This window comes from Benincasa hispida, chromosome 11, assembly GCF_009727055.1.
Source record: "Benincasa hispida cultivar B227 chromosome 11, ASM972705v1, whole genome shotgun sequence".
Taxonomy (NCBI): domain Eukaryota; kingdom Viridiplantae; phylum Streptophyta; class Magnoliopsida; order Cucurbitales; family Cucurbitaceae; genus Benincasa; species Benincasa hispida.
The window spans coordinates 72,393,234-72,411,480 of NC_052359.1; the positions used below are offsets into that span (position 1 = coordinate 72,393,234).

The 18,247-nt window shown below is 38.2% G+C and overlaps 1 protein-coding gene across 5 annotated transcripts in view; it reads right to left on the reverse strand.

Annotated features, from left to right (window-relative positions):
- The window catches only part of LOC120091126 (protein N-terminal glutamine amidohydrolase), a 30,018-nt gene extending 12,072 nt beyond the window's left edge, over positions 1-17,946 (reverse strand). For 2 of the 5 annotated variants that reach the window (XM_039048983.1, XM_039048982.1), the window contains exons 1-5: positions 17,750-17,946; positions 17,045-17,150; positions 16,003-16,080; positions 15,727-15,857; positions 14,675-14,799 (exon numbers count right to left, since the gene is read on the reverse strand). In XM_039048983.1, coding sequence (XP_038904911.1) covers positions 14,675-14,799; positions 15,727-15,857; positions 16,003-16,080; positions 17,045-17,150; positions 17,750-17,823 — 514 coding nt within the window. In that variant the 5' untranslated portion in view covers positions 17,824-17,946. The remainder of the gene's footprint in view (positions 1-14,674; positions 14,800-15,726; positions 15,858-16,002; positions 16,081-17,044; positions 17,151-17,749) is intronic. The other 3 variants (XR_005485661.1, XM_039048981.1, XM_039048984.1) reach the window with 3 other exon arrangements.
- Positions 17,947-18,247: the final 301 nt, after the last annotated feature.

Here is an 18,247-nt window from a genome sequence, read left to right on the forward strand (position 1 = left end):
AATTTGGCTGAAAGTGATAGCCAACAATTAGCTTGGTTCATGGATGGCTTGAGACAAGACGTTAAAGAAAAATTACATTTACAGCCCCTATCTTCTTTGGCAGAAGCAGTATCCATGGCATCTACAATCGAGGAAGATGAAGCATTAAAACATAAAAGATGGGTTGGCCGGGGGAATACTTGGGACAAGAACGCTTCATCAACAAAAAGGAATATGGCAGACACTCCCAAAGGGCAAACCAATTATGCACCTATAAAGAACAAAGGCAAAGAAGTTGAATCTAAGGGAAGTCCATCTCCTTTCGCTTCTGTTATAATTCTATAGTTAGGGTTTTCCATTCTTGTAAATATTTTGTGATATTTTTCTTTTCTTTTTTTTTTTTTTTGAAAAGGATACGAGTCTCTTTATTATTGAATTATAAAAAGAGACTAATGCTCCAAAGTACAAGAGATTTATACAAAGAGCATAAAGATCAAACAAAAAAGAGAAACCCGAGCCTTCTTGAAAAGAAATAGGAATACATCTTTAGTGAATGAAAGGACAACCGAGACAAAAATTGAAGAAAGTTAAGGTGCTGGAAATATAAAAGCCTGCCAATTAAGAAAAATGTCTTGAATTGAGAAACCATCGAATTCTTTGTTCAAAGAGCACCATGCTGAAACGTTCCTTTTAGCTGAATCAAAAGGAAACTCCCAATTTTCCCAACATTGTGGAAAATTCTCTGATTTCTTTCGAACCAAATATCAGAAAGGATAGCCTTGACCATGTTGATCCAAAGCAGCCGTGGCTTTTTTGGGAGAGAGGGACTCGAGAGGAGATAATTTCGGTTGCCTCTGAGACTATCACCAAATACTCCTACAAAGTTGACCATCTGAAAGAAGGACCACCAACATTTTTCTGCAAAGGTACATGAGAAGAAAAGGTGCTGTAAATCTTCACTTGCCGAATTACATAGAGGACAAACAGAGGGCAGTAGGGTGACTGAATGAAGTTTTCTTTGCAGAACCATAGAGCAATTCAATAGGCCAAAAAGCATAATCCATATCTGAATGTTAACTCTCCTTGGGCTTTTAGATTTCCAAAGAGCTTTGAAAAGGGAGATCTCCATTGGGCGCTTGGAAGAGAGGTGGACTGTGAGGGACTTGACTGTGAAAGAGCCCGAGGCTTCCAAGGACCAGTAACGGCTGTCCGGGCTGGATGACACTGACTTTTCTGATAATGCAAGCAGCAATGCTTGAAAATGAGCAATCTCCTCATTCTTTAACAACCTTCGAAAGGTGATGGACCAAGAGTTTAGGGAATGATCCCAGTGTTCAGCTATGGAGCCCCTTGGCAGTAAGGAGATCCTAAACAGAGATGGAAAATGAGAAGACAATGCAGAAGGAAAAAGCCAAGGATCTGACCAAAAGCTGACTCTATTTCCCTCTCCAACAGTAAAGGGAGCTAAATCTTCTATCTTGGACCAACTTTTTGAAACATTTATCCATGGGCTTCTCAAACTATTCCCATACTTTCCAGATGTGTGCCAATCATAGGGCCCTTTGCCTTGGACGCTGGAAATGATCCTCCTCCAGTAGGAATTCCCCTCCATCATGTACCGCCAGCCCCATTTTGCAAGCAAAGCCGTGTTTTTGGCTTTAAGTCCTCCCAAACCAAGACCTCCATTTAAAATAGATTGAGAGACTAAACTCCATTTAGCCAGGTGATTGATTTTGCTTCCTTTATGGCCTTCCCAAAAGAAGTTTCGGATTAATCTTTCTAAGGAGCAAACCACTGAGTCCGGCATTGAGAAGATAGACATGTAGTACATTGGGAGGTTGGATAGAACTGAAGAACAAAGCGTTGCCCTTCCACCTCCTTTTCTATGCTTTGTACACTTGTATATATTCATATCTTTAGTGAATCTGATTCTTTAGTGAATGAATAGAGCATTCTGATTCCTTCTCAAACCTAAGAGTTTTACATGGCATCAGAGCTCTCTAAATAAACTTAGGGTTTTTGTGAACCTTAGGGTTTGACAATTTAGAACCCATTTGTGATACGTTTAGGGTTTTGTGGAGAGGTAAGTTTACACTTTTGCTCACAGTCGCCGTATTTGGTTCGTTCGCTGTCGTTGGCCGCCGTCGGGGGAAAAAAAAGTTGTTTTTTCGACATCGCCCAGTCCAATGAGAAGTCCAGCCGCCGATCTACAAAACCTCAAAGTCCGGTTGCCATCCAACCAGCGAGTGAGGCTCACGCGCCGATTGTTCCAGTTTGCTGTCCGTCCACTCGCTGACGCGTGTAGGTGCGTGTGCCGCCGTTTTTCGTTTGTCTTCTGTGGCTTTCCTTAATGTTGTTGGCTCTTCTTGGTGGTATGTTTGTTTGGGATATATAGATATTCTCACTGCTTGTAAAGACATCTCTTCGGTAAATTAGGGTTTGATTCTCTGCTGTCCGGTGTCTTTGTTTTTGAGGTAATGGCAGATAAGAAACCAGTAGTCATGTCTGAGATTGTTCCTACAAAAGTAACTGAACACAAGTTGAATGGATCCAACTACTATTCATGGAGATCAAATGTTCGCCACTTTATTAGGAGCATGGAGATGGATGATCACATCACAGAAGATCCACCGATTGATGCTAATAAGAAGATTTGGTGGCGGGATGATTCAAGGATGCTTCTACAAATCAAGAATTCTATTGACCGTGAAATTATTGAACTAGTAAATCACTGCGAATCAGTCAAGGAATTATTAGAATATCTGGATTTCCTTTATTCAGGGAAAGAGAATATTAATAAAGTGTTTGATGTTTGTAAAACTCTATATCAACCTGATCAAGGAGAAAAATCTCTCACAAGCTACTTTATGGAGGTTAAAAATACATGCGCGGAATTCAATGCCTTGATGCCAATCAACACAGATCCAAAAGTTCTAAATGGCTCAACGTGAAAAGTTGTTTATCATGAGTTTTTTAGTAGGTCTTGCACCTAAATATGAGATGGCCAAAAATCAAGTGTTGTCAAGCTCAAATATCTCATCGTTGGAAGAAGCTTACACTCGAATACTTCGTACTGAAAGGACACAAGCAGTTACATCATCTGATTCTAGCAGTGCTTTGATTGGGCGCACAAATGATTATAGAAGTAATAAGGGGGTTGAATCAAATAGCTTCAAAGGTCATCCAAATAACCAAAGATCAAATCCAGGAGGTGTCGTTTGCTATTATTGTCATAAATCTGGCCATATGAAGCGTGAATGCAGAAAATTGCTGAATAAGGGTCAGAAGATGCCATCGTCCTCTGCACATGTCGCCTCTACTCCTGATAATCTAGATAAGTCAATTACGATTGCACCAGGACCAAGGAAATATAATCCAAGATCAAGTTACCCAGTTGCAGTTGCAGATTAATCGACAGAACGAGATATTTCAGCAGCAACTTGCTGCTATTGGGAAAGCCCTGGGATCGACATCCAAGATCCAACCATACCCTAAAAACTCGATAACTTCATTCCCTACTTACCCTTCAAATTTATGTTCTGGAACTATAGACAATTCTTTTGGAATTATTATAAGAGAAAAGTTGAATGGTGATAATTACTTCTCTTGGTCTCAATCTATTAAAATGGCCCTAGAGGGCGGTCATAAATTTGGATATCTGACAGGTGAAATACCAAAACCAAGGACCGGTGATCCCCAAGAGCGAATGTGGAAAGGAGAGGATTCTTTGTTGAGGTCAATTTTGATTGGAAGTATGGAACCTCAGGTTGGAAAACCTTTATTGTATGTAGCTACAGCCCGTGATATTTGGGAGGCAGCCCAAAAACTCTACTCCAGGAGACAGAATGTCTCACGGTTATATACTCTACGTAAGCAGGTCCATGAATGCAAACAAGGAACGATGGACGTTTACTGCTTACTTTAACAAGATATCTCTGTGTGGCAAGAAGATGGATTTGTGCCGTGAGATGATTTGGAACTATCCGTGTGGAGGAGTGCTACATTATCAGTCTGATGAAACGGATCATGATGTATGACCTTTTTGTAGGACTCAACTCTAAATTTGATACAGTGCGCAGTCATATATGGGCACCAGACCTATACCATCCTAATAGAAGTCTATTCTGAAGTTCGCCTGGAGGAAGATAGGTCGAGAGCCATGAACAGTACACCTGTAACACCAACAGATTCCGCTGCTTTCAAAACATCAGGCCCTGTACAAGATAAACAGAACAGTAAGCCGCCCCCAGTGTGTGAACATTGCAAAAAAACCCTGGCACAATAAAGATCAATGCTGGAAACTTCACAGCCGACCGCCAAATGGTAAGAAACGACAGCCAAGTCGGGCTCTTGTAGGTGAATCTGTTACTGGAGATACTCAGACTCAGAATCAGGAAACTACTCAGAGCACTATTACTACAGTGGGTGTAAGTGCAATCGCCCATATTGGTACTTTTCACTCCTTTGGCCTTGTGAATATAACTGGTAATAAACCGTGGATATTAGACTCAGGAGCCACAGATCACTTAACTGGCGTTTCTGATCAATTTTTATCTTATCAACCCGGTGCTGGAAATGAAAGAATCAGAATTGCAGATGGGTCCTTTGCTCCCGTTGCTAGAAAAGGACGGGTGTCACTCTTTTCCGGCTTAATACTCCAAGATGTGTTGCATGTGCCAAAAGTGTCTTACAATCTATTATCTATTAGTACACTTACAAGAGATTTAAAGTGTCGTGTTATCTTCTCACCTGATGATGTTTTTCAGGATCTGAACTCGGGGATGACGATTGGCACTGCCCGACATGACAGGGGACTCTATTTCCTCACTGAAAAAGCTTCCTTTAGGATATGTGATAGGACTAGTTTGTTTTCTTCCCATTTTTCTACTTCTGAAACTGATTATATGTTATGGCATTATCGTTTTGGTCATCCTAATTTCCAGTATATGAATTATTTGTTTCCTCATCTTTTTCGCAACATTAATATTTCTAAATTGAAATGTGATGTGTGTGTCCAGGCTAAACAGCCTCGTGTTTCTTTCTCTTTTCAGCCCTATAAGCTCTGCCCTCTAAACCGTTTACTCTGTTCCAGAGCGATGTCTGGGGTCCTTCACCAGTCACTACCATAACTGGGAAGCGCTGGTTTGTAACCTTTATTGACGATCATACTCGTCTAACCTGGGTTTTCCTTCTGACAGATAAATCAGAAGTCACTTCAGTTTTCCAACAATTTTACAATTCTATAGAAACCTAGTTCAATGCTAAAATCGGAGTGATAATGGTCAAGAATAACTTAGTAACGCCTTACGCGGATTCCTTGTCTCCAAAGGTGTTGTCCATTAGAGTTCTTGTACGTACACTCCTCAACAAAATGGAGTGGCCGAACGGAAAAACCGTTACCTCGTTGAAGTTGCCCGCTCTCTTATATTGTCAACTTCCCTTCCCTCTTATTTGTGGGGTGATGCTATCTTGACAGCAGCCCATCTAATAAACCGCATGCCATCTCGGGTCCTAAAATTCCAAACCCCCTTAGATTTCTTCAAAGAGTCTTACCCAAATTCCAGACTTTTTTCTGATGTACCCCTTCGTGTCTTTGGCTGTGTGGTGTTCGTTCATACACACAGACCTAACCGTACCAAGTTTACCCCTCAGGCACAAAAATGCGTTTTTGTGGGGTACCCTCTACATCAATGTGGGTACAAGTGTTATCACCCTCCTTCCAGAAAATACTTTGTCTCTCTGGATGTGACATTCTTTGGAGATCATCCATTCTTTCCCAATGGTTCTTTTCAGGGGGAGCATTCCAGTGAAGAAACCAATTGGGGTCCTTTTTGCCTTACCTGAACCTGAACCCATCCTTGATGTGAGTATCAGTACCAACGTACCTATCCTCCCAACCAAACAAGTCCCTTGGATCACATACTATAGAAAGAATCTCAGGAAGGAAATAGCGCCGCCTGTTATCTCTCCGGCTCCAGTTCATGAGTCTGAACAGAGATCAGTTCCAGGTACTAGTAGTCCTATCCCTGATCATGATAATAAATGTGACAAAACTGATGCTTGTGTTGAGAATGTTGAGAGCAAAAGCAGAGAAGATAATGATAGCAAGGATGTGATTGAGGTCGATAATGGTGCAGAGACAGATGATTGTATGACTCTTGAGGACATGGTAGAACCTGGAAAAGAAGCATCTCTTATTTCCACTGGAAAAAATATCGAGAGTGGGAAAATAACAGAACCAGAGGGAGAATGCAGTATGTCAGAAGAAAGTAAAGATAGAGATGAATCTCTTGATCTTCCGATTGCCCTAAGGAAATGTACGAGATCATGTACTAAATATCCGTTGCAGAGTTACCTCTCCTATAGCAATTTATCTCCTGAGTTCAAAGCCCTCGCTACAAACCTAGACACAGTGGTGATACCAAACAGTATACACACAGCACTGGAAAGTCTTGAATGGAAAGCCGCAGTTATGGAAAAAATGAGAGCTCTCGAGAAAAATCATACGTGGGATCAAGTCAATTTTCCAAATGGTCATAAAGCAGTCGGATGTAAATGGGTGTTCACAATAAAGTATAAGCCCGATGGAACTGTTGACAGAGACAAAGCCAGATTAGTTGCCAGGGTTTTACTCAAACTTTTAGGGTTGATTATTCCAAGACTTTTTCGCCAGTTGCAAAGCTAAACACTGTTCAGGTCCTCATTTCTGTTGCAGTTAATAAGGATTGGCCCATTCACCAGCTTGATGTGAAGAATGCCTTTCTCAATGGAGAACTGAAGGAAGAAGTCTATATGAGTCCTCCCCCAGGATTCGAGAAACAGTTTAATCACCGAGTGTGCAAATTGAGAAAGTCCTTATATGGGCTAAAACAGTCACCAAGGGCCTGGTTTGGCAGATTTACTATGTTTGTAAAGTCGCAAGGATATAAACAGGGTCATTCTAATCATACTCTGTTTACTAAAAAGTCTGTATCCGGGAAAATTGCAGTTTTAATTATCTATGTTGATGACATTGTTATTTCGGCGATAATACCTCAGAGATTAACCGATTAAAGGCAAAGATGGCATAGGAATTTGAGATCAAGGACCTTGGAAAACTAAGATACTTCCTTGGAATGGAAGTAGCTTGATCAAGAGAAGGAATTTCAGTTTCCCAATGGAAGTATACTCTGGACTTGCTTAAGGAAACAGGTATGACGGGGGGCAAACCAATTGATACCCCTATAGAAGCAAATGCAATGTTAAGTAATATGAGTAAAAGTGTTCCAGTGAGCAAAGAAAGATATCAGCGACTTGTTGGAAAATTAATATATTTATCTCATACTAGACCCGACATCTCTTATGCAGTAAGTATGGTAAGTCAGTTCATGCAGTCTCCATACAAAGAACACATAAGGGCAGTAGAGCACATTTTGAGATATCTGAAAACCTCTCCAGGGAAAGGCTTGATGTTTAGGAAAACTGAAAAACGATGCATCGAAGCTTACACCGATGCTGATTGGGCAGGATCTATAGTAGACAGAAAATCAACATCAGGGTATTGTACCTTTGTGTGGGCCAACCTTGTTACATGGAGAAGCAAAAAGCAAGGTGTCGTTGCCAGAAGTAGTGTCGAGGCAGAATACATGGCCATGAGTCTGGGAATCTGTGAAGAGATCTGGCTTGAAAAAGTTTTGAAAGGCCTTGATCAAGAGCATTCCGATCCAATGAAACTCTACTGTGATAATAAACCAGCCATAAGCATAGCAAATAATCCTGTTCAACATGACTGAACAAAGCATGTGGAGAATGACCAGCATTTTATCAAAGAAAAACTTGATAGTGGCAACATGTGTGTTCCTTATATTCCTTCCAATCAACAAATTGCAGGTGTCCTAACAAAGGGACTTCCCAGACAGTTGTTCGATGCATGTGTGAGCAAGTTGGGTCTTATTGACATCTACGCCCCAACTTGAGGGGGAGTGTTAAAATTAGGGTTTTTGTACTCTAGGGGCAATTTTGTCCTTTTCATTGTACCCTAGGGTTTCTCTGTTCTCTATTTAAGCTATTGTATTTCTTTGTATCAGTTGTCTAATAAGAATCCCTTTATCCCGTGGTTTTTCTCCCTAATTAGGGTTTTCCACGTAAATCCTTGGTGTGCTATTTTCTTTTCCCTACTCTATTTTTCATCAATCGCCTTCCACATGTTCATTCATTGCATCCTTAGAGTTTGTATCCATCCCTAAAACTGTTCACGAGGCTTTGTCTCATCCTAGTTGGTGTGCCGCAATGGTGGAGGAGATGACTGCCTTAGATGATAATTGTACTTGGGATTCAGTTTCTCTCCCTGCAAGAAAGAAGGCTATCGGTTGCAAATGAGTGTTTGCAATTAAAGTCAATCCTGATAGTTCTATTGCTCGGTTAAAAGCGCGCCTTGTAGCGAAAGGCTATGCACAAACTTATGGCGTTGACTATGCTGATACTTTTTTTCCTGTGGCAAAAATGGCATCTGTGCGGTTGTTTATTTCATTAGCTTCAATCAATCATTGGCCTTTACATCAGCTTGATATTAAAAATGCATTTCTTCATGGTGATCTTCAAAAAGAGGTGTATATGGAGCAACCACCAGGGTTTGTTGCTCAGGGGGAGAATGGAATAGTGTGTCGCCTTCGTAAATCCTTGTATGGATTAAAGCAGAGCCCACGAGCTTGGTTTGGTAAATTTAGTCAGGTGATTGAAAGCTTTGGAATGCGAAAGAGAAGGTCAGATCATTCAGTCTTTTTTAAGAGATTTGAGGGTGGTGTCATCTTGTTAGTTGTATATGTGGATGATATTGTGATTACTGGTGATGATGCTTTAGGTATCCAATCTTTAAAGACCTTTCTTCATAGTCAATTCCATATAAAAGATTTAGGCATGTTGAAATACTTCTTAGGAATTGAGGTAATAAGAAGCAAGAAAGGAATTCTATTATCACAGAGAAAATATGTACTTGACTTGTTGATTGAAACAGGAAAGCTAGGGGCTAAGCCATGTAGTACCCCAATGATGCCCAACTTACAGCTCACAAAAGATGGAGAATTGCTAAAAGATCTTGAAAGATATAGGAGGTTAGTAGAAAAACTTAATTACCTTACAGTGACTCGACTCGACATAGCCTATTCAATAAGTATTGTGAGTCAGTACATGTCATGCCCTACAGTTGATCATTGGGCTGCATTGGAACAGATTCTTTGTTATTTGAAGGCTTCTCCTGGGCGTGGTTTATTATATAAGGATTATGGTCATACTAATATTGAATGTTTCTCAAATGCCGATTGGGCAGGATCTAAAGAAGACAGAAGATCAACCTCAGGGTATTGTGTTTTTGTTGGTGGTAATTTGGTTTCTCGGAAGAGTAAGAAGCAAAATGTGGTGTCACGTTCAAGTTCAGAATCAGAATATAGAGCAATGACACAATCTGTGTGTGAATTGATTTGGATATATGAACTTCTTGTTGAGTTGGGATTTGAAATCACCACACCGACAAAGTTGTGGTGTGATAATCAAGCAGCACTTCATATTGCGTCTAATCCAGTATTTCATGAAAGAACTAAACATATTGAAGTTGATTGCCATTTTGTACGTGAGAAAATTCAACAAGAGGTTGGTAATCTACAGGATATGTGAAGACTGGAGAACAATTAGGAGATATCTTCACGAAAGCATTAGATGGAAGACGTATAGATTATTTATGTTAACAAGTTGGGCATGATTAACATATATGCTCCAACTTGAGGGGGAGTGTTATAATTCTATAGTTAGGGTTTTCCATTCTTGTAAATATTTTGTGATATTTTCCTTTTCTATGCTTTGTACACTTGTATATATTCCTTTGGTGAATGAATAGAGCATTCTGATTTTTTCTCAAACCTAAGAGTTTTACATCTTCTAAAAACCGTACTAATTCTTATAATAGACCTAATCTTGGCAAATGATTTAGGTGTGGTCAAACGGGACACCTTTCTAACGATTGCCCTCAAAGGAAGAACCTCACAATTCAAGAGGAACATGAGGATGAAGAAGATGAGGACTACTCTGAAGAAGACATCAATGTGACCCAAACCGGATGAGGGAGATAATATTTCTTGTGTAATCCAAAGGTTCTCTTGACTCCGATAATCGAAACGAACCCGCAAAGACAAGCATTGTTTAGAACCTGTTGTACCATCAATGGGAAGGTGTGCAACGTTATTATTGATAGTGGTAGCTCGGAGAACATGGTGTCTAAGAAGCTTGTGCAACATCTCAAGCTAAAAGTTGATCCCCATCTAAGTCCCTATAAAGTAGGATGAATTAAAAAGAGCGGAGAGGTTGTTGTTAAAGAACTTTGTACAATTCCATTATCAATTGGACCACATTACAAAGATCAAATCATATGCGATGTCCTAGATATGGACACTTGTCACATTCTACTTGGAAGACCTTGGCAATATAATAACCACCCCAAACACAATGGCAATGGCAATACATATGAGTTTGAATTGTGGGTAAAAAGGTGATCCTTGTACCTATTGATTTGAAAACTCCTATGAACAAACATACCATTAAGGAGAAGCACAAGGCAAACTTATTTTCTAGCATGCCTTATAAACAAGCTTGGGCAAATGCAAATACATTTAAACTAGCTTTGTTTGTCCGTGCCAAACCCGAGGCCTTATTACCAACCCCTGTGGACAGCAAAGTGTAGAACCTTTTAGACAAGTTTCCCTCCATTACCAAGGTCCCAAGTGACCTACTCCACTCCGAGACATCCCATATAACATAGATTTCATCCCCAGATCTTCTTTACCTCATTTTCCTCACTACTAAATGAGCCCTAGTGAGTATCAAACCCTCCAAGTCATTATCCAAGATCTTTTACAAAAGAAACATATTCAACCTGGCCTCAACCCTTGTGCTGTCCCAGATCTTTTAGCTCCTAAAAAAGATGGTAGTTGACGCTTATGCATAGATAGTCATGCGGTCAATAGGATAACAATCAAATATAGGCTTCCGATCCCAAGAATTTCAGACCTACTTGACCAATTAGCTGGTGCGAAGATATTTTCCAAGGTGGATCTACATAGTGGATACCACCAAATACAATTAGACTAGAGGATGAGTGGAAAACAACATTCAAAACTAACCAAGGACTATTTGAGTGGCTTGTAATGCCCTTCAGGCTATCAAATGCACCTAGCACCTTTATGAGACTTATGAACCAAATATTTTTACCTTGCATCAACAAATTTGTGGTCATTTACTTTGACGACATCCTAATTTACAGCAAGACCATCAATGACTACCTTACACATCTCCAAGAAGTATTCTCTATCCTTGAATCTAATACTCTATACATCAATCCTAAGAAATGTGTCTTCTTATGCAGCAACATCAAATTTCTTGGCTTCATTCTTGGACAAGAAGGTGTCCAGGCAGATCCTCAAAAAACTTGCAGCCATCAAAGAATGGCCAATATCTACATCATCAGTCAAAGGGGTGCAATCTTTCCTTGGTTCGATATCATTTTACCGCAAATTTATTAAGAATTTTAGCTCCATAGCTTCCCCTTTTAACTCATTGTCTAAAGAAAGGTAAATATGCATGGTCTAAAGAGACTTTAGATAGTTTTAATGCTTTAAAAGACAAGTTAGCCAACCCACCAATTTTAGCCCTCCCAGATTTTACTAAAATTTTTGAAGTAGCTGTGAATGCAAGTTCTATTGGCATAGGGGTTATCCTCTCACACGAATCCCATCCTTTAGAGGTTTTTAGTGAAAAGTTAAGCGAGGCTAGACAAAAATGGTCCACATATGAACATGAACTTTATGCATTGGTAAAAGCCCTCCATCAATGGGAGCATTATCTTATAGGTAAGGAATTTGTTTTAATAACCAATCGTTATTCCTTAAAATTCTTTCATTCTCAAAAAAGCATAAACCGAATGCATGCTAGATGGATTCCTTTTATATGAAAATTCGATTTTATCATCAAGCATACCTCCGGAATCATTAACAAAGTGGTTGATGCCTTGAGTAGAAAGTCATCCCTCCTTACCATACTTCAAAGTAAAATTATTGCCTTTGACCACCTACCAAATTGTTCTGACAATGACCCTGATTTCCATGATATTTGGCATAGATGTTTCTCTAACTCTCCTCCTAAGGACTACCACCTTTTGGATGGTTTTTTATTTTGTGGTAATAGGTTATGCATCCCACAAGGATCTCTACAAGTGGCTATCATCATGGAAGCCCATTTGGGCGGCCTAGCAGCTCATTTGGGCTGTGAAAAAACCTATGAAACCCTTGTCACACGTTTTTTCTAGCCTCAACTTTGAAAAGATGTAAACAATTTAGTCAAAAGATGCTTCACTTGCCAAACCTCCATAGGTCACACTCAAAACACCAGTTTGTATACTTCTCTTCCAATCCCGACTAACATTTGGGAGGACTTATCGATAGATTTTATATTAGGGTCGCCCAGGACACAAAGAGGGTTTGATTCTATATTTGTTGTTGTAGGTAGGTTTAGCAAAATGGCTCATCTCGTACCTTATAAGAAAATATATGATGCTTTGAACATTGCTAATCTTTTCTTTCGAGATATTGTCAGGCTTCATGGAATTCCAAAGACAATTGTATCTGATAGAGACATCAAATCTATGAGTTTTTTGTTTTGAAAAGTTTGTGAAAACTTTTTGGCACTCACCTCAAATTTAGCTCTTCAAGCCACCTACAAACTAACAGTTAGATAGAAGTTACAAATCGAACATCGGGTAATATGCTTCGACGTCTAAGTGGAAATCAACCAAAATAATGAGACATTAACCTTGCACAAGCAGAGTTTGCTTACAACAATAGGCAAAATAGATCAACAGGGAAGTGTCCATTTGAGATTGTATACACTAGACCCCCTCGTTTGACTTTTGATCTCACAACTCTTCCTTCTAATGTAGATATTAGTGAAGAAGTTGAACAACTTGCTGAATGTATTCAGGAGCTACACTCGTAAGTCATTGATCACCTAGAGAAAGCAACCTCTACATACAAAGCTAAAGTGGATATTCACAAAAGGCATGTTTCATTCATGCAGAGAGATCATGTAATGATATATCTTCAAAAGGATCGCTTGCCAAAAGGAGCCTACAACAAACTTAGTGCAAAAAGTTCAGACCATTTGCTATCCTTGAGAAATTCAGTGATAATGCTTACAAGATCGACCCTCCCAACTTCATTCACCATACACAATACTTTCAATGTTGTGGACATCTTCCCTTATCAAGCTCCGAACGAGTTCAAACTTTCAACTTAAAACTTAAGGATGAGTTTAGTTCTAAGGGGGGCGAGTTGATGTAGGGATATTAAGGGTATTTTGGGCATTTCTTGTAAAAAATGGTATATTGGGTATTTTTATAAAATGACAGATTGTATTCTCTTTTTAAGTTCGGTTTTAATTTTAGAATAGGTGTGACAAAATCCTTCTCCTTTGGGTCTATTTAAAGGAGGTTAGGTTAGTTAGTTAATTGGGTGTGTACAAGCCCTTTTTCTTTGGGCCTAGTTAAGGGGAACTTATCGCTCATTTTAAATTATTAACAAAACTTCAGCTCCAAGATTCTTCCAAGATTTCTCCAAGACTCTTTAGTCTTCACCAACATGGCCACAATCAACATGTAAATCAATAGTATCGTAAGGTTTCAAATTTGATTCACTTAAGACAAATAGAAGAGAAATTAACGAGAGTTTGTGCTTGGTCATTTGGAGACTCTTTAGTCTTCACCACGAGCAAATCTTTCCAAGTTATCCTTTCGATGATGAATTCTTGACAAAATATATCAAGAAAGAGCAAATCCATTCTTATTCCATCTAGCTTATTCATTTTGGTTGGTGAAACATCTCAAACTTGTATGGATTAACATACACCCACTAATCTTCATGTTTCGTTTCAATGTTCTCATGATCTAGGGAATTCTAAATATGGATTCTAACATCAAGTCTAAGCAACGAGAATCTAATAGAACCCAAATACATTGAAAGATACATGATAACATAATTACTAGATAAACCAAGTTTTTGAGGTACTTAGACCCTCCCAATCTTAATATAACCCTCGAGCCCAAATTCAATCACCAGAATATTACTTATCTTCCCTATTCTCCTTATGTCTATTTATAACCAAATTCCATAGCCAACTCTGCTAACTAATTACTAATATGCCCCCAATATCCTTCTAACACCCGAATATCATTCCTATTAGAATCACATGGTGGAAAAAATAAATGTGGTCATTTACTTCAAACAACCACCCTATTAACAAAGGTTAAATAAAGACATATTAAACAACTTGGACATTGTAATTTAAAGTCTTAAATGTAGAAAGCATGAGCTTCCCCCATACTTCATCACCAAGCAGGCCATGACAAAGCAAAGCATGCATCCATGGTCTTTAAAGTCAGCATGTCATTTTTTAGAATCATTGACGAACAATTAAGAGTTCTACATTTTTCAATGCAGTTTTTCGCTCATTTTTTTCAGAAGCAATCACAAACAGGATATCACTAGAACAAACAATGCATCAATGGTGTACACGAGCACGGTATGTGAGACACCAAGAAGACTATTTCCTAAGGAGTGGGAAACATGATAGGCTAAGCAGATCAGGTTAAATTGATTACTCATTAGAAGCTGATATTTACCTTCAGCAACAATGGCTTCATAGTCAGGGGGTTTAGCCATCCAATTTCCATTGGAATCTTTCATGTGCCTTCTATCAGATGCAAAATGACGAAAAAGTATTGGAGCATGGATGATTCTGAAAAGCCTGTCCCCAGAAATAGCACCTTTTGATTAAAATTTTGACGAACAGTATCAGCATTTTAAGCTTGAATTGCACTTCACAGAGAAAGGACCGTCTTCTATATTGAGAAACCTTTCCTAACATACAACAAGATCAATGCAAGACTATTTCTAATTCTTGACAGAAAGAGACTTTTACAAACAGTTTTAAGTAGAAGGAGAACAATATTGTGTTATGTCAAAATTAAAATTGAATCAGGATGGACAGGAATAACACATAGCTAACCCAATTAGTCAACAAAAACCAACATAAATATTAATTGCATGTTTGGGAGTGCATTTGAAATTGTTAAAGTCACTTTTGTCAAGTTTAAATAAAATTACTCCAAAATACGTATTTAATCACTCAAAATCAATTCAATACTTAATTTTACACTTCCAAATGCATTTTTCAAACGGTTAAAATTGATTTTGAATGATTAAAAGCATTTTTGAAGTGATTTTAAAAACACTAAAAGTGCTTTTATATATTTTAGAATCACTCCCAAACATGCCATAAAATACTTGTGCTTATAGTGAGAAGTATAGACACAAACGCCATGACACTTTGTTTTTATTGGAAAAACAAAGGACATAGATAGGACACACATAAAAGATAAAATAATTTTTTTCGAAGTATATACTCATCAAATCTCCTAGGAACTCTCCCGTTCAAGACTTCACTTGATGTGGTGCTCCTTGGCTCAGCTTCTAATGTCTTTCAAAGTTTCTAACAGTGCACTCGTGCTTACCAATGGTGCCCATGATGGTACTCGAAAAGTGAGAAATTTGTATCTCGTCACTTTTAAGAACACTTAGTCCCAAAAGTTTTTTGACCATTAAAATGCAATGACCTGATAATTGTGAACATATACATTAGAAAAAAAAATGATTTTTAACTGACAGGCTCTACCTTTGAAACTCAGGGGAGATTTGAAATGATGGCCTGATAGCTTGTGACACATAGCTGCCCAGAGGGAGAGGTAAAGGGAGAGTTGAGTCTAAATCCCACACTAAAAAAGGAAATTCACCTTCTTTCTTTCTCTGTCAATTGAAATGAACTCAACATCTCAAAAAGTGAAAAAAAAAAACAAGAAAATCTTGCAGCAAAGATCAAAATAAAGTTCTAATGCAACTCAAGTGATTATGACTCAAACAACAATTGTTAAAGTAGGATAGACCATCTTACCTGAACGCAAATGACATGGTAATCCCACAGAACAAGACCATCTGCTCTTTTGCTGGTTTTCTGATGCCAAAGGGGAATCTAAACAAATTTGTTTTAGGGGGTGGGGGGGTTAAACTTTTAATCTTGATTTCACTCAAGGAAAGATGAATTTAACAAGATTGTATCTGATGACCTGAACAACATGAGTGTACCAGGCTTAAAAATAATCTTGTTTGCAGAGCAAACATGTTTTTTGAAATAAGAAACAAAAAGAAAATTCCATGGTTAGAAAGAAATGAAAAGAGAAACAAGAGAAGTCGTTCAGAAACCCCTTGGCCAAAAGGTAAAAAAATCCCATCCAAAGTGGCAGCTACTTAAGAGATTGTGTAATTACAAAATTTGAAGGGGATCTCCAACAGGTAGCAAGAAAAATTATGAGGTGTCAAATATTTTCCACCTAAGAAGCATAGGCACTTTGGTTTGGCTGGCATGACCGTGCCCAACATGTGTCAAAGACTTGTACACTTCGACACTTGTTGGACACGTATCGGACATTTGTTAGTGCAACAAATATGTTAGACATGCATAGAACACCTGTTTAGTAGACTAAAATAACACATATATGAAAAAGAAAAAAAAATTGAGCGTGAAATACATCAAACTAATTTTTTCAGCATATAAATGCATCGATCCATTTACTTTAAATTTTCTTCTGGTATAAAAATGTATATTTTAATAAACGTGTCCTTGTCGTGTCGTGTCCTAAATTTTTAAAAAAATGACGTGTCGCCGTGTCTGTGTCATGTTGTGTCCGTGTCTCGTGTCCGTATATGTACTTCTTAGTTTTCCCCCATCTTCTACCATTCTAAACAGTTTTCCTATTTCTTTCTAACAAAGAGCATGAATACAATTTCTCTAGAATCATGGCATCATTATTGAACCTAAGGCTATCAATGGCCAAAAATTATACTTTGAATAGTAACAAGAATGACAGAGAGTCATTTAGCAGAAGTTTTAATCCTCAGAAATTGCCAAATTACCAGAGAAACAACAACATACGTGCCTGCTTCTTCTCATTAGAAATGAAAACAACAAAAAGATCAGCTTCCCGTGCATCACCCATTCTGTTTGTACATAATTTCTTGCATAAAAAATATACATTCTCCTCACTGCAAAATTGAAAATACAAAATACTTTTAAACTCTTCCTTTTCGTCGTTTGAATTGGCATTATCTGGTCCAATTCAAGGCTGTATTACAAGTATGAAACTTCACATTTGAAAAATATACCCTATACAATTCAAATATATATTTTTTTAAAGATACCACCAGGGAACGCAGGTCTCCTCCCTAAGGTTACAGTGTGAAACAAAATGATTCCACAATGATTATCAAATGGAAGAGCTCAATTTATATCGTCATCTTCCGACACAAAGTTGGTACCAAAACATATACAATTCAAATATTGCAAGTCTGCTCCCAACTAAAGTAATTTCGTCCAAAGTTCCATAAGAATTACACTATAAAAAGGGTATCAGAAGAATAAATTGGCAGGAAATTTTAGTATCGTCTTCTTCATTACATCTTTTTCCTTGGGTCATTTGGGATATTGGAAATTTTGGCAGCATATCGTGTTTTTTTTTTTTTTTTTTGGGAAAAAATCTGATGAAGATTTTCCAAAAAACCATGTTTAAGAACAAAAAATTTTCACAGGAAGGATTGTTAAGGCAATGGGAGAGGATAAACTAAAAGGATGTTCGATTGATTACCAGTAGAAAGGCGTATGACGGAACTGAGAAACATCCAAATCACTTGATTCTACAGTTGATGTTGTTGAAGCCATGGCTTAATCGGCTAGTTGAGTTCCTTCAGAAATCAGTTCCCATTTTCCAGTGAGATTGCATTCAACTCATTTTTCTATAAGCACTTTTCAATGGCACGAGTGATTCTTGCAAGCGCACTCTCCCGTGAAATTGGGTCAAAAATGTTAAATGACGCATTTTTACAAAATAATGTCAATTGATCTTTTTACATCATCGTTATAATAAATTACGTAAATTACCCTTATCTTTTCGTCTTCTTAACCTTTTACTAAAATCAACCAAAACTAAAAACTCTTCATTCAAATTTTCTAAGCGTAACGTCTTCGTATCACTCATAAACTAAAAGCTCTTTAGAATCCATCATTTGGACTTGCAAACGATTCCATTGTCATCGACAAATCGACAAATCTTTCAATTTGTGCCTAAACATGTCTTAAATTGATC